This window comes from Panthera uncia (assembly GCF_023721935.1).
Source record: "Panthera uncia isolate 11264 chromosome C1 unlocalized genomic scaffold, Puncia_PCG_1.0 HiC_scaffold_4, whole genome shotgun sequence".
Lineage (NCBI taxonomy): Eukaryota > Metazoa > Chordata > Mammalia > Carnivora > Felidae > Panthera > Panthera uncia.
In genome coordinates this window covers 52,350,774-52,364,841 of record NW_026057585.1, presented here as the reverse complement: position 1 = coordinate 52,364,841, position 14,068 = coordinate 52,350,774, and the positions used below count along the sequence as shown (strand labels likewise).

Below are 14,068 nucleotides of genomic sequence, written 5' to 3'. Positions count from 1 at the left end.
TTAAAAAAAATTTTAGTAAAAATTTTAAAAAGTCATAAATAGGTACTAAAATTTATCAGAGCATTTCTGCAACTTGAGATAATCCTGTGATTTCTCCCTAAATTCTTTAATGTGCTGAATCACACCGATTTTCTCATGTTAAACCATCCTTGCATTATAAACTGTAATTGATAATATTTTTTCCAATGCATTGTGTGATTTGATTAGATATTTTATTGTGCATATGTGTTCGTGTCCTCATAAGTGAAAAATGCTTAAAATTTTTTGTACCATCATTTATTTTGGAATCAAGGGAAATACCTCATTAACTGATTTAACTGTTTCTTCTCCTGCTCCCCTTTTCTTTTTTTTTTCTTTTTTTCTTTTTTAATGTTTATTTATTTATTTATTTATTTTTTAATATATGAAATTTACTGTCAAATTGGTTTCCATACAACACCCAGTGCTCATCCCAAAAGGTTCCCTCCTCAATACCCATCACCCACCCTACCCTCCCTCCCACCCCCCATCAACCCCCAGTTTGTTCTCAGTTTTTAACAGTCTCTTATGCTTTGGCTCTCTCCCACTCTAACCTCTTTTTTTTTTTTTTTCCTTCCCCTCCCCCATGGGTTTCTGTTACGTTTCTCAGGATCCACATTAAGAGTGAAACCATATGGTATCTGTCCTTCTCTGTATGGCTTATTTCACTTAGCATCACACTCTCCAGTTCCATCCACGTTGCTACAAAAGGCCATATTTCATTTTTTCTTATTGCCACGTAGTATTCCATTGTGTATATAAACCACAATTTCTTTATCCATTCATCAGTTGATGGACATTTAGGCTCTTTCCATAATTTGGCTATTGTTGAGAGTGCTACTATAAACATTGGGGTACAAGTGCCCCTATGCATCAGCACTCCTGTATCCCTTGGGTCAATTCCTAGCAGTGCTATTGCTGGGTCATAGGGTAGGTCTATTTTTAATTTTCTGAGGAACCTCCACACTGCTTTCCAGAGCGGCTGCATCAATTTGCATTCCCACCAACAGTGCAAGAGGGTTCCTGTTTCTCCACATCCTCGCCAGCATCTATAGTCTCCTGATTTCTTCATTTTGGCCACTCTGACTGGCATGAGGTGATATCTGAGTGTGGTTTTGATTTGTATTTCCCTGATAAGGAGTGACGTTGAACATCTTTTCATGTGCCTGTTGGCCATCCGGATGTCTTCTTTAGAGAAGTGTCTATTCATGTTTTCTGCCCATTTCTTCACTGGGTTATTTGTTTTTCGGGTGTGGAGTTTGGTGAGCTCTTTATAGATTTTGGATACTGGCCCTTTGTCCGATGTGTCATTTGCAAATATCTTTTCCCATTCCGTTGGTTGCCTTTTAGTTTTGTTGGTTGTTTCCTTTGCTGTGCAGAAGCTTTTTATCTTCATAAGGTCCCAGTAATTCACTTTTGCTTTTAATTCCCTTGCCTTTGGGGATGTGTCGAGTAAGAGATTGCTACGGCTGAGGTCAGAGAGGTCTTTTCCTGCTTTCTCCTCTAAGGTTTTGATGGTTTCCTGTCTCACATTCAGGTCCTTTATCCATTTTGAGTTTATTTTTGTGAATGGTGTGAGAAAGTGGTCTAGTTTCAACCTTCTGCATGTTGCTGTCCAGTTCTCCCAGCACCATTTGTTAAAGAGACTGTCTTTTTTCCATTGGATGTTCTTTCCTGCTTTGTCAAAGATGAGTTGGCCATACGTTTGTGGGTCTAGTTCTGGAGTTTCTATTCTATTCCATTGGTCTATGTGTCTGTTTTTATGCCAATACCATGCTGTCTTGATGATGACAGCTTTGTAGTAGAGGCTAAAGTCTGGGATTGTGATGCCTCCTGCTTTGGTCTTCTTCTTCAAAATTACTTTGGCTATTCAGGGCCTTTTGTGGTTCCATATGAATTTTAGGATTGCTTGTTCTAGTTTCGAGAAGAATGCTGGTGCAGTTTTGATTGGGATTGCATTGAATGTGTAGATAGCTTTGGGTAGTATTGACATTTTGACAATATTTATTCTTCCAATCCATGAGCAGGGAATGTCTTTCCATTTCTTTAAATCTTATTCAATTACCTTCATAAGCTTTCTATAGTTTTCAGCATACAGATCTTTTACATCTTTGGTTAGATTTATTCCTAGGTATTTTATGCTTCTTGGTGCAATTGTGAATGGGATCAGTTTCTTTATTTGTCTTTTTGTTGCTTCATTGTTAGTGTATAAGAATGCAACTGATTTCTGTACATTGATTTTGTATCCTGCAACTTTGCTGAATTCATGTATCAGTTCTAGCAGACTTTTGGTGGAGTCTCTCGGATTTTCCATGTATAATATCATGTCATCTGCAAAAAGCGAAAGCTTGACTTCATCTTTGCCAATTTGGATGCCTTTGATTTCCTTTTGTTGTCTGATTGCTGATGCTAGAACTTCCAGCACTATGTTAAACAATAGCGGTGAGAGTGGGCATCCCTGTCGTGTTCCTGATCTCAGGGAAAAAGCTCTCAGTTTTTCCCCGTTGAGGATGATGTTAGCTGTGGGCTTTTCATAAATGGCTTTTATGATGTTTAAGTATGTTCCTTCTATCCCGACTTTCTCAAGGGTTTTTATTAAGAAAGGGTGCTGGATTTTGTCAAAGGCCTTTTCTGCATCGATTGACAGGATCATATGGTTCTTCTCTTTTTTTTTGTTAATGTGATGTATCACGTTGATTGATTTGCGAATGTTGAACCAGCCCTGCATCCCAGGAATGAATCCCACTTGATCATGGTGAATAATTCTTTTTATATGCTGTTGAATTCGATTTGCTAGTATCTTATTGAGAATTTTTGCATCCATATTCATCAGGGATATTGGCCTGTAGTTCTCTTTTTTTACTGGGTCTCTGTCTGGTTTAGGAATCAAAGTAATACTGGCTTCATAGAATGAGTCTGGAAGTTTTCCTTCCCTTTCTATTTCTTGGAATAGCTTGAGAAGGATAGGTGTTATCTCTGCTTTAAACGTCTGGTAGAACTCCCCTGGGAAGCCATCTGGTCCTGGACTCTTATTTGTTGGGAGATTTTTGATAACCGATTCAATTTCTTCGCTGGTGATGGGTCTGTTCAAGCTTTCTATTTCCTCCTGATTGAGTTTTGGAAGAGTGTGGGTGTTTAGGAATTTGTCCATTTCTTCCAGGTTGTCCAATTTGTTGGCATATAATTTTTCATAGTATTCCCTGATAATTGTTTGTATCTCTGAGGGATTGGTTGTAATAATTCCATTTTCATTCATGATTTTATCTATTTGGGTCATCTCCCTTTTCTTTTTGAGAAGCATGGCTAGAGGTTTGTCAATTTTGTTTATTTTTTCAAAAAACCAACTCTTGGTTTCGTTGATCTGCTCTACAGTTTTTTTAGATTCTATATTGTTTATTTCTGCTCTGATCTTTATTATTTCTCTTCTTCTGCTGGGTTTAGGCTGCCTTTGCTGTTCTGCTTCTATTTCCTTTAGGTGTGCTGTTAGATTTCGTATTTGGGATTTTTCTTGTTTCTTGAGATAGGCCTGGATTGCAATGTATTTTCCTCTCAGGACTGCCTTCGCTGCGTCCCAAAGCATTTGGATTGTTGTATTTTCATTTTCGTTTGTTTCCATATATTTTTTAATTTCTTCTCTAATTGCCTGGTTGACCCACTCATTCGTTAGTAGGGTGTTCTTTAACCTCCATGCTTTTGGAGGTTTTCCAGACTTTTTCCTGTGGTTGATTTCAAGCTTCATAGCATTGTGGTCTGAAAGTATGCATGGTATAATTTCAATTCTTGTAAACTTATGAAGGGCTGTTTTGTGACCCAGTATATGATCTATCTTGGAGAATGTTCCATGTGCACTCGAGAAGAAAGTATATTCTGTTGCTTTGGGATGCAGAGTTCTAAATATATCTGTCAAGTCCATCTGATCCAATGTATCATTCAGGGCCCTTGTTTCTTTATTGACTGTGTGTCTAGATGATCTATCCATTTCTGTAAGTGGGGTGTTAAAGTCCCCTGCAACTACCACATTCTTATCAATAAGGTTGCTTATGTTTATGAGTAATTGTTTTATATATCTGGGGGCTCCCGTATTCGGCGCATAGACATTTATAATTGTTAGCTCTTCCTGATGGATAGACCCTGTAATTATTATATAATGCCCTTCTTCATCTCTTGTTACAGCCTTTAATTTAAAGTCCAGTTTGTCTGATATAAGTATGGCTACTCCAGCTTTCTTTTGGCTTCCAGTAGCATGATAAATTGTTCTCCATCCCCTCACTCTCAATCTAAAGGTGTCCTCCGATCTAAAATGAGTCTCTTGTAGACAGCAAATAGATGGGTCTTGTTTTTTTATCCATTCTGATACCCTATGTCTTTTGGTTGGCGCATTTAATCCATTTACATTCAGTGTTATTATAGAAAGATATGGGTTTAGAGTCATTGTAATGTCTGTATGTTTTATGCTTGTAGTGATGTCTCTGGTACTTTGTCTCACAGGATCCCCCTTAGGATCTCTTGTAGGGCTGGTTTAGTGGTGACAAATTCCTTCAGTTTTTGTTTGTTTGGGAAGACCTTTATCTCTCCTTCTATTCTAAATGACAGACTTGCTGGATAAAGGATTCTCGGCTGCATATTTGTTCTGTTTAGCACACTGAAGATATCGTGCCAAGCCTTTCTGGCCTGCCAAGTTTCAAAAGAGAGATCAGTCAGGAGTCTTACAGGTCTCCCTTTATATGTGAGGGCACGTTTATCCCTTGCTGCTTTCAGAATTTTCTCTTTATCCTTGTATTTTGCCAGTTTCACTATGATATGTCGTGCAGAAGATCGATTCAAGTTACGTCTGAAGGGAGTTCTCTGTGCCTCTTGGATTTCAATGCCTTTTTCCTTCCCCATTTCAGGGAAGTTCTCAGCTATAATTTCTTCAAGTACCCCTTCAGCACCTTTCCCTCTCTCTTCCTCCTCTGGGATACCAATTATGCGTATATTATTTTTTTTTAGTGTATCACTTAGTTCTTTAATTTTCCCCTCATACTCCTGGATTTTTTTTATCTCTCTTTCTCTCAGCTTCCTCTTTTACATACTTTATCTTCTAGTTCACCTATTCTCTCCTCTGCCTCTTCAGTCCGAGCTGTCGTCATTTCCATTTTGTTTTGCATTTCGTTTAAAGCACTTTTGAGCTCCTCGTGACTGTTCCTTAGTCCCTTGATCTCTGTGGCAAGAGATTCTCTGCTGTCCTCTATACTGTTTTCAAGCCCAGCGATTAATTTTATGACTATTATTCTAAATTCACTTTCTGTTATATGATTTAAATCCTTTTTGATCAGTTCATTAGCTGTTGTTATTTCCTGGAGATTCTTCTGAGGGGAATTCTTCCGTTTGGTCATTTTGGATAGTCCCTGGAGTGGTGCGGACCTGCAGGGAGCTTCCCCTGTGCTGTGGTGTATAACTGGAGTTGGTGGGCGGGGCCGCAGTCTGACCTGATGTCTGCCCCCAGCCCACCGCTGGGGCCACAGTCAGACTGGTGTGTGCCTTCTCTTCCCCTCTCCTAGGGGCGGGATTCACTGTCGGGTGGCGTGGCCCATCTGGGCTACTTGCACACTGCCAGGCTTGTGTGCTGGGGATCTGGTGTATTAGCTGGGGTGGGTAGGCAAGGTGCACGGGGGCAGGAGGGGCAGGCTTAGCTCGCTTCTCCTTAGGTGATCCACTTCAGGAGGGGCCCTGTGGCAGCGGGAGGGAGTCAGATCCGCTGCCGGAGGTTTGGCTCCGCAGAAGCACAGAGTTGGATGTTCCCTGGCAGGAACTGGTTCTCTTTGGGATTTTGGCTGGGGGATGGGCGGGGGAGATGGCGCTGGCGCCTTTGTTCCCCGCCAAGCTGAGCTCTGCCGTCCGGGGGCTCAGCAGCTCTCCCTCCCTTTGTCCTCCAGCCTTCCCGCTTTCTGAGCAGAGCTGTTAACTTATGACCTCCCAGACGCTAAGTCGCGCTGGCTGTCGGAACACAGTCCGTCAGGCCCCTCCGCTTTTGCCTGCCAGACTCGGGGGCTCTGCTTGGCCGGCGAGCCGCCCCTCCGCCCCGGCTCCCTCCCGCCAGTCCGTGGAGCGCGCACCGCCTCGCCGCCCTTCCTACCCTCTTCCGTGGGCCTCTCGTCTGCGCTTGGCTCCGGAGACTCCGTTCCGCTAATCCTCTAGCGGTTTTCTGGGTTATTTAGGCAGGTGTAGGTGGAATCTAAGTGATCAGCAGGACGCGCAGTGAGCCCAGCGTCCTCCTACGTCGCCATCTTCCCTCCGACCTGTCACCTGCTCCCCTTTTCTTGCTACTTCATGGATCAATTCATGTAAAATAGGGCTTGCCCATTCTTTGAAAATTAGAGAAATCTTGTCCATGAAATCATGTAGACCTAGTCCTGGAAACTCATACAGAGGAAAATCATTGGTTACCATTTAAGTTTCTCCTATAGATGTTTAGACATTTTACTCTTATTTTTGTCTCTATGCCATATTTGGCATTTGATTATATTCCACCGATTCATCATCCATTTTGGTTAATTTTTCAAATTTATTGGCACATAGTCATTTATAATATTTTTAAAATTTATTTTGTCTGTTCTCGTTTTTTAAAATTTTATTTATATATTTTGAGAGACAGAAGAGCACATGAGCTAGGGACGGACAAAGAGGGAAGGAGAGTGAAAGAGAAAGAGAGAGAGAGAGAGAACAGAAAGAAAAGAAAGAAAGAAAGAAAGAAAACCCTAAGCAGGCTCCACACTGTCACCACAGGGCCCAGTGCAGGGCTTGATCTCAGGAACAGTGAGATCATAATCTGGACAAAAATCAAGAGTGAGATACTTAACCGATTGAGCCACTTAGGCACTCCTATTGTTCTCATTTTCATTGTGTATTTTATTTATTTTTTTTCTCTTTGATCAGTGTTGCAAAAGATTTCCCCATTATATCTCTTCAGAGAAACAGTTTTCTTGTGTTTATTTCTACCTTTTGCATATTTCCGCCCTTCTTTTTAAATTTTAATTCCAGTATAGGTAGCATAGTGTTATATTAGTGTCAGGTGTACAGTATAGTGATTCAGTCATTTTGTACATTACTCAGTGCTCATCATGATAAATGTACTCTTAATCCCCTTCACCTATTTCGCCCCTCCCTCCACCCACTTCCCCTCTGGGAACCATCTGTTCTCTACAGTTAAGCGTCTGTTTCTCAGTTTGTCTTTCTCTTTGTTTTGTGTCTTAAATTCTACATGTGAATGAAATTATAAGGTATTTGCCTTTCTCTGATTTGTTTCACTTAGATCCATCCATGTTGTTGCAAATGGCAAGATTTCAGTCTTTTTTTTGGCTGAGAACTATTCCATTTTCTGTGTGTGTGTGTGTGTGTGTATCACCTCTGCTGTATCCATTCATCTATCAGTGGACACTTGGACTGCTTCCACATCTTGGCCGTTGTAAATCATGCTGCAGTAAACATAGGGGTGCCTATATCTTTTTAAATTAGTGTTTTTATATTCTTTGAGTAAATATCCAATTGAGAAATTTCTGGATCATATGGTAATACTATTTTTAATTTTTTTGAGGAGCCTCTGTACTGTTTTCCGCAGTGTCTGGCCTTATCTTTATGATATCCTTGTTTTTTTCTTTTTCAGGTTTACTCTTTCTCCTCTGTCTTTATTGATATTAGTACTTAGCACCTTTATTTTCAATCTAGGTTGTTTTCTGATGAATATATTTAAAGCAAGTTTCTTTTTAACTAATGCTATACCTATGTGTCATAAATTTTATTTTGGCTTTAAGTTTTTATAATTTACAGTGTTTTTAATAATTTTATAACACAGAGTGTTATTTTAGTTTCAGGTATACAATATAGTGATTCCACAATTCTAAACAATGTCATAAATTTCAGGTTATAAATGTTTAAAATTATTTTATTTCCTTTTATACTCAAAGCTTTTGTTTTTGTTTTATGTCCACTTACAAATTTTCAAAAACTATTCTTCTGACATAGATTTGTAATTTATAGTACATGGTTACTTTCTGTGAATGAGCCATGTGTGCTCAGAAACAATCCAGACTCTGTGTTTGTGAGTTATAAAGTTATATATGCATATATGTATGTATAAATATTAGCTTGAGTTTATTATGACTCAAATCTTCAATATCTTATTTTTTTGTCTGTTCGATCTGTCATTGAGAGAAATGTATTAGAATTTATCTGTGTAATTGTTGGGTTTTTTTTTTCTCCTTATTCTGTTAGTTGTTTCTCCATAGATACATAGATAGGTATAGGTATTATTAATTAGGTACACATTTGTTTGTAGTCATATTGATCATTTTACCAGTATATATGTTCTTCTGATGTTAGAATTGCTACTTCAGCTTTCTTTTAGTTTATATTTGCCGTCCCTTTATTACTAACCTTTCTTTACATTTTGTTTTAGGTATGTGTCTTATAGCTAACATGTTGCTCTAAAAACATGTGTTTAAAAATCAAATTAAAAAAGTATGTCTTTAGTTGGTATGTTTAAACTGCTTGAATATGTAGTAATGATTATTCTTTTATATCACGTTCCCCCCCCTTTTTTAATGTTTTTAGTTTTTGTTTTTTTTTTTTTTTTTTTTTTTTAGAGAGAGAGAGAGACAGAGCATGAGCAGGGGAGGGGCAGAGAGAGAGGGAGACAGAATCTGAAACAGGCTCCAGGCTCTGAGCTGTCAGCACAGAGCCTGATGTGGGGCTCGAAACCCTGAACCTTGAGGTCATAACCTGAGCCGAAGTTGGATGCTTAACTGACTGAGCCTCCCAGGCACCCTGTACTTTTTCCCTTTATTTTCATTTCCCATCTACTGTTGGATGAATAAGAATTTTCTTCCTCTTGTTTGAGAGTAATATTCTCTATCTTTATCCTCTTGGTGACTGTCCCTAACTTATTTACATCCCTAGATTTATTAGTATCTCTTTCTTCCCGCTTAACTTTTTTTTTTGCATTTTAAAAAAATTTATTTTTTAATTTACATCCAAATTAGCATATGGTATTTCAGGAGTAGATTCCTTAATGCCCCTTACCCATTTAGTCCATCCCCTCTCCCACAACCCCTCCAGCAACCCTCTGTTTGTTCTTTATATTTAAGAGTCTCTTGTGTTTTGTCCCCCTCCTGGTTTTTCTATTATTTTTGCTTCCCTTCCCTTATGTTCATCTGTTTTGTATCTTAAATTCCTCATATGAGAGAAGTCATATGATACTTGTCTGTTTGTGACTAATTTCGCTTAGCATAATACCCTCCAGTTCCATCCACGTAGTTGCAAATGGCAAGATTTCATTCTTTTTGATTGCCGAGTAATACTCCATTTTATGTATATACCACATCTTCTTTATTGGATAGATACCTAGTGGTGTAATTGCTGGGTTGTAGGGTAGTTCTATTTTTAATTTTTTGAGGAATCTCCATACTGTTTTCCAGAGTGGCTGCACCGGTTTGCATTCCCACTAAAAGTGCAAAAGAGATCCTCTTTATCTGCATCCTTGCCAACATCTGTTGTTGCCTAAGTTGTTAATTAATGTTAGCCATTCTGACAGGTGTGAGGTGGTATCTCATTGTGGTTTGATTTGTATTTCCCTGATGATGAGTGATGTTGAGCATTTTTTCATGTGTCAGTTGGCCATCTGGATGTCTTCTTTGGAGAAGTGTCTATTCATGTCTTTTGCCCATTTCTTCACTGGATTGTTTTTGGGTGTTGAGTTTGATGAGTTCTTTATAGGTTTTGGATACTAACCCTCTATCTGATATGTCGTTTGCAAATATCTTCTCCCATTCTGTCTGTTGCCTTTTAGTTTTGCTGATTGTTTCCTTCACTGTGCAGAAACTTTTTATTTTGATGAGGCCCCAATAGTTCATTTTTGCTTTTGTTTCCCTTGCGTCTGGAGATGTGTTGAGTAAGAAGTTGCTGCGGCCAAGGTCAAAGAGTTTGCTGTCTGTTTTCTCCTTGAGGATTTTGATGGCTTCTTATCTTACATCTAGGTCTTTCATCCGTTTTAAGTTTATTTTTGTGTGCTGTAAGAAAGTGGTCCAGGTTCATTGTTCTGCATGTCGCTGTCCAGTTTTCCCAGCACCACTTGCTGAAGAGACTGTCTTTATTCCATTGGACATTCTTTCCTGCTTTGTCAAAGATTAGTTGGCCATACATTTGTGGGTCCATTTCTGGGTTCTCTATTCTGTTCCATTGATCTGAGTTTCTGTTCTTGTGCCATTACCATACTGTCTTGATTACAGCTTTGTAATACAGCTGGGATTGTGATGCCTCCAGTTTTGGTTTTCTTTTTCAAGATTGCTTTGGCTATTTGGGGTCTTTTGTGGTTCCATACAAATTTTAGGATTATTTATTCTAGCTCTGTGAAGAATGCTGGTGTTATTTTGATAGGTATTGCATTGAATATGTAGATTGCTTTGGGCAGTATCGACATTTTAACAATATTTGTTCTTCCTATCCAGGAGCATGGAATATTTTTCCATTTTTTTTTTTGTGCATCTTCAATTTTTTTCATAAGCTTTCTATAGTTTTCAGTGTATAGATTTTTCACCTCTTTGGTTAGATTTATTCCTCGGTATTTTATGGTTTTTGGTGTAATTATCAATGGGATCGGTTCCTTGATTTCTCTTTTTGTTGTTTCATTATTGGTGTATACGAATGCAACTGATTTCTGTGCATTGATTTTATATTGTGTGACTTTGTCGTATTCATGGATCAGTTCTAGCAGTTTTTTGGTGGAATCTTTTGGGTTTTCTATATACAGTATGTCATCTGTGAAGAGTGAAAGTTTGACCTCCTCCTGGCCGATTTGGATGACTTTTATTTCTTTGTGTTGTCTGATTGCCAAGGCTAAGTCTTCCAATACTATGTTGAGTAACAGTGGAGAGCCACTTAACTCATTCTTATCTCCATCTTATTTCCTCCTTCCTATCCCACCTACCACCATGTTGGTATCTACATTTTTATTTTACAGTTGCCTTAAATATTTCCCCCCATGGTACTAGGTTTTGTATGCAAGATTGAAATTAACTCTGATCTTACATATGTTTATTTGCACATACCATGTAACATGTCTTGTATTTACTGCATCTCATGTGATTTTCAGAGATGGTATTAATGTGGTAAATAAAAACTTTTGAGAATTTGTATAGTTAGAAGTATTTTAATTTCTTTTCACATATTTAGGTAATAGCTTAGATGAATATAAAATTATAAAAATCTATATTCAAAGTTCTTCCTTTGGCCCTTTGAAAATACTAATTTGTTGCCTTCTTAAATCCATTGTTGATGCTTGGAGGGAGATGATAATCATTTCCTGTTCCCTTTGGAAATACATTCTTTCTCACTGGAAGTTTTTAGCATATTTGTCTTTGATATTCTTAAATTTCATACCCAAAAATGTGACTAGGTGTGTTTTCCTCCTTATACATCATATCTGGAACACTGTGAATCCCTTTCATTCTGTGCTTTTTAAGTTTTCTTTAATGATGAGCAATTCTCAGCTGTTATTTCTTCAAAGACCCTGTTCTTTTTTTCTTCTCCTTCAGGGACTCTTGTTTTGTACAGGTTGACACTTCTAACCTCTTCCATTGCCTTGCTTTTTCTCTTTTGTTTTGTTTGCATTTCTTATTTCCATGTTTTGTTTTGTTTATTTGCATTTTCCATTTATCCTTTTCTGATATCTTCTGGGAACTTTCTTTGAACTGATATTTCCAGTCACTGTTTTGTTTTTCAGCAACACATATTCTGTTTAACCTATCTGTTCAAGCACAGGATAGAGGATAGCGTATTGCTCTGTATGAGTTTCTTCAGTTTCCTAGTGGACAGAGTGGTGATAATATATCAACTCTGTAGAGTTGTTTTGGAAAACTAAGTGATGCAATCCATGTAAAGTGCTTAGAACAATGCCAAGTATGTGGTAAATGAGGGCTGTTTTTCTCTTTTTTTAACATTTATATTTTTCATACCCACTATTTCAAATTAGTTATTCTTTGTAACTACTACTCCTTGATTCACATTACTGATAAAAATGTTTTTTTTTAAAGGATATTTATTATGTCTGTTACTATGCAGCATTCTTATTTCCTGTCCATTAATTCTGGTTTGCCTCTTACAGGTGTCTCTTACAGTTAAGGGGCTCCATTCTCTCCACATGTCTAGTTGTTGTGTTCTGTGAATACGTATTTCCCTGGGAGGATATCAGCTTCCCTGTGTGTGAATGTTTAGAGGTTGAGGGAGTAGAGGCTGGACAGGGGAGAGCTAAAGGCTACTCATCTTAGCTGGGGTTTAGGGAAGGCCAGTGAGGAGCGAAGCAGAGTACCTCTGCCTTTACTATTTGTCCTTGGCTGCAACCCTTTTCCCACCTCAACCAGGCAATCCCGCACCTTTGAGAAACCCTTAATTCATTGGTCCTGTGGCTGTTACTAGATTGATGCTGCTGTTTTCCCTTCTTGTGCTGGCCGGGAAAGTCCTCATCTCTAGAGGGCAGTGTGGAGGCAGCAACATAGTTGCACAAGTAAAAAGCCCTTCCCCAAACTGGCTGTAGGTCCAGGCTCTCTCATGCTCCTTGTTGATGTCTGCCTTTGCACTAGGACCTGCTGCCTTCTATCTCTCCAGGGATTTCTCACAGGTTTTGTGTCCCATTCTCAGATTTGTCACCCTGTCCCTCTGTCTTCATAGTATCTGGGTTTAGAGTGGGATTCCAGGTGCATTGTCAGTTCTCCATTTTTTCATGGCTAGAAGTTTATAGTTTTTTATAACCGTACGTTAGTATTCTCATCTATCAGGTTGGTTTTTAAAACTGAACACAATTTCAGAATTTTAAGAAGCTCCTAATTACATGTGTGTCAGTCCAGTTCAGCTTTGTATCAGAAGATTAACTTAATAAAGACCTTTATTAAAAGAAAATTTATTTGTAAGGCAACCCACATTATTATGCTTTGGATAAACATTATAGTAAGGCTCTTCTGTAGTATAAGATACTCATACTGCGTCGACAGATTATCTCCCTGTTAATATATTCAGATACCCTTGGCATCTTTCTATTTGTATGAAGAGATTTAGCTACCTAAATTGTTTTTGTTTTTGTTTTATCTTACTAAATCGTTAGTCCTCTTAGAGCCGATTTGTATTTCACTGAGACATTTTATGATGATTTCAGTATATGCTGTACAGTATTTATAGTATATATCTTAACGTTATAATTAGAAATTGTAGAATATATAAAAAAAGTATCATAGAAGCAATTTGCCTGTATCATTAAAAGATCAGATGAATGAAAATTTCTGAAAGAAAACCTTTAAAATTTCATCTTTTGTACTTATCCTTGTTGTAATGTTTCCTATTTCTGTATTTATTAAAGATGCACAGTAATCAAAAAGGCTTACTTCCAGAGCCAAATCCTGTACAAATTATGAAAAGTTTGAACAACCCTGCCCTGTTACAAGTCCTTCTACAACCCCAGCTTTGTGGACGAGCTGTTAAACCAGGTAAGCACCATGGCACTGATTAAATATAGAAGGTTGGCATGAAGTCAGTTTGTGCTGTTTTATATGAAAAACACATTTAAATTAGTCCAAAAATATTTTTCTAGGACTTGTCATGAATTTTAATTAATGGTCTGAGGTGATAATATGTTTTGCTTGTTTTTGGTAGATACAATCTGCTTATATGTTTCCCGATTTCTTTTACCTTTTTAAAACCAGTTTAGCTCATAATTAAATGACAGGAATTTAAAGACCAGGTAATTAATACACTACATTGTTATGGACTGTATCAACAGACAATATGATACTTTTCTAAGTAATATTTTTAGCAGAATTACTTTGTTCAAAAATGCTAAAGTTATGTTTCCTTTTTGCTCTTTTTTGTTGAAAAATAGTTTTACTTTGTAGAAAATAACAAAAGCATTATGGAAATCTTTATAACATTGGTATATATTAAATATCTGTTTAGTATTCCTTCTCTGATAAGAGCCTACCTTTTGAAATGTACAACTATATGTACATAAAATGTATACTTTAGCATTATG

General features: G+C 37.8%; 2 protein-coding genes across 4 annotated transcripts in view; one reads left to right on the top strand and one right to left on the bottom strand.

The window, feature by feature from the left end:
- The window catches only part of JAK1 (Janus kinase 1), a 692,496-nt gene that overhangs the window by 498,541 nt on the left and 179,887 nt on the right, over positions 1–14,068 (bottom strand). The gene's annotated exons all lie outside the window — the stretch shown is intronic.
- The window catches only part of RAVER2 (ribonucleoprotein, PTB binding 2), a 97,476-nt gene that overhangs the window by 32,749 nt on the left and 50,659 nt on the right, over positions 1–14,068 (top strand). For both annotated transcript variants that reach the window (XM_049618540.1, XM_049618539.1), the window contains exon 5: positions 13,400–13,526. In XM_049618540.1, coding sequence (XP_049474497.1) covers positions 13,400–13,526 — 127 coding nt within the window. The remainder of the gene's footprint in view (positions 1–13,399; positions 13,527–14,068) is intronic.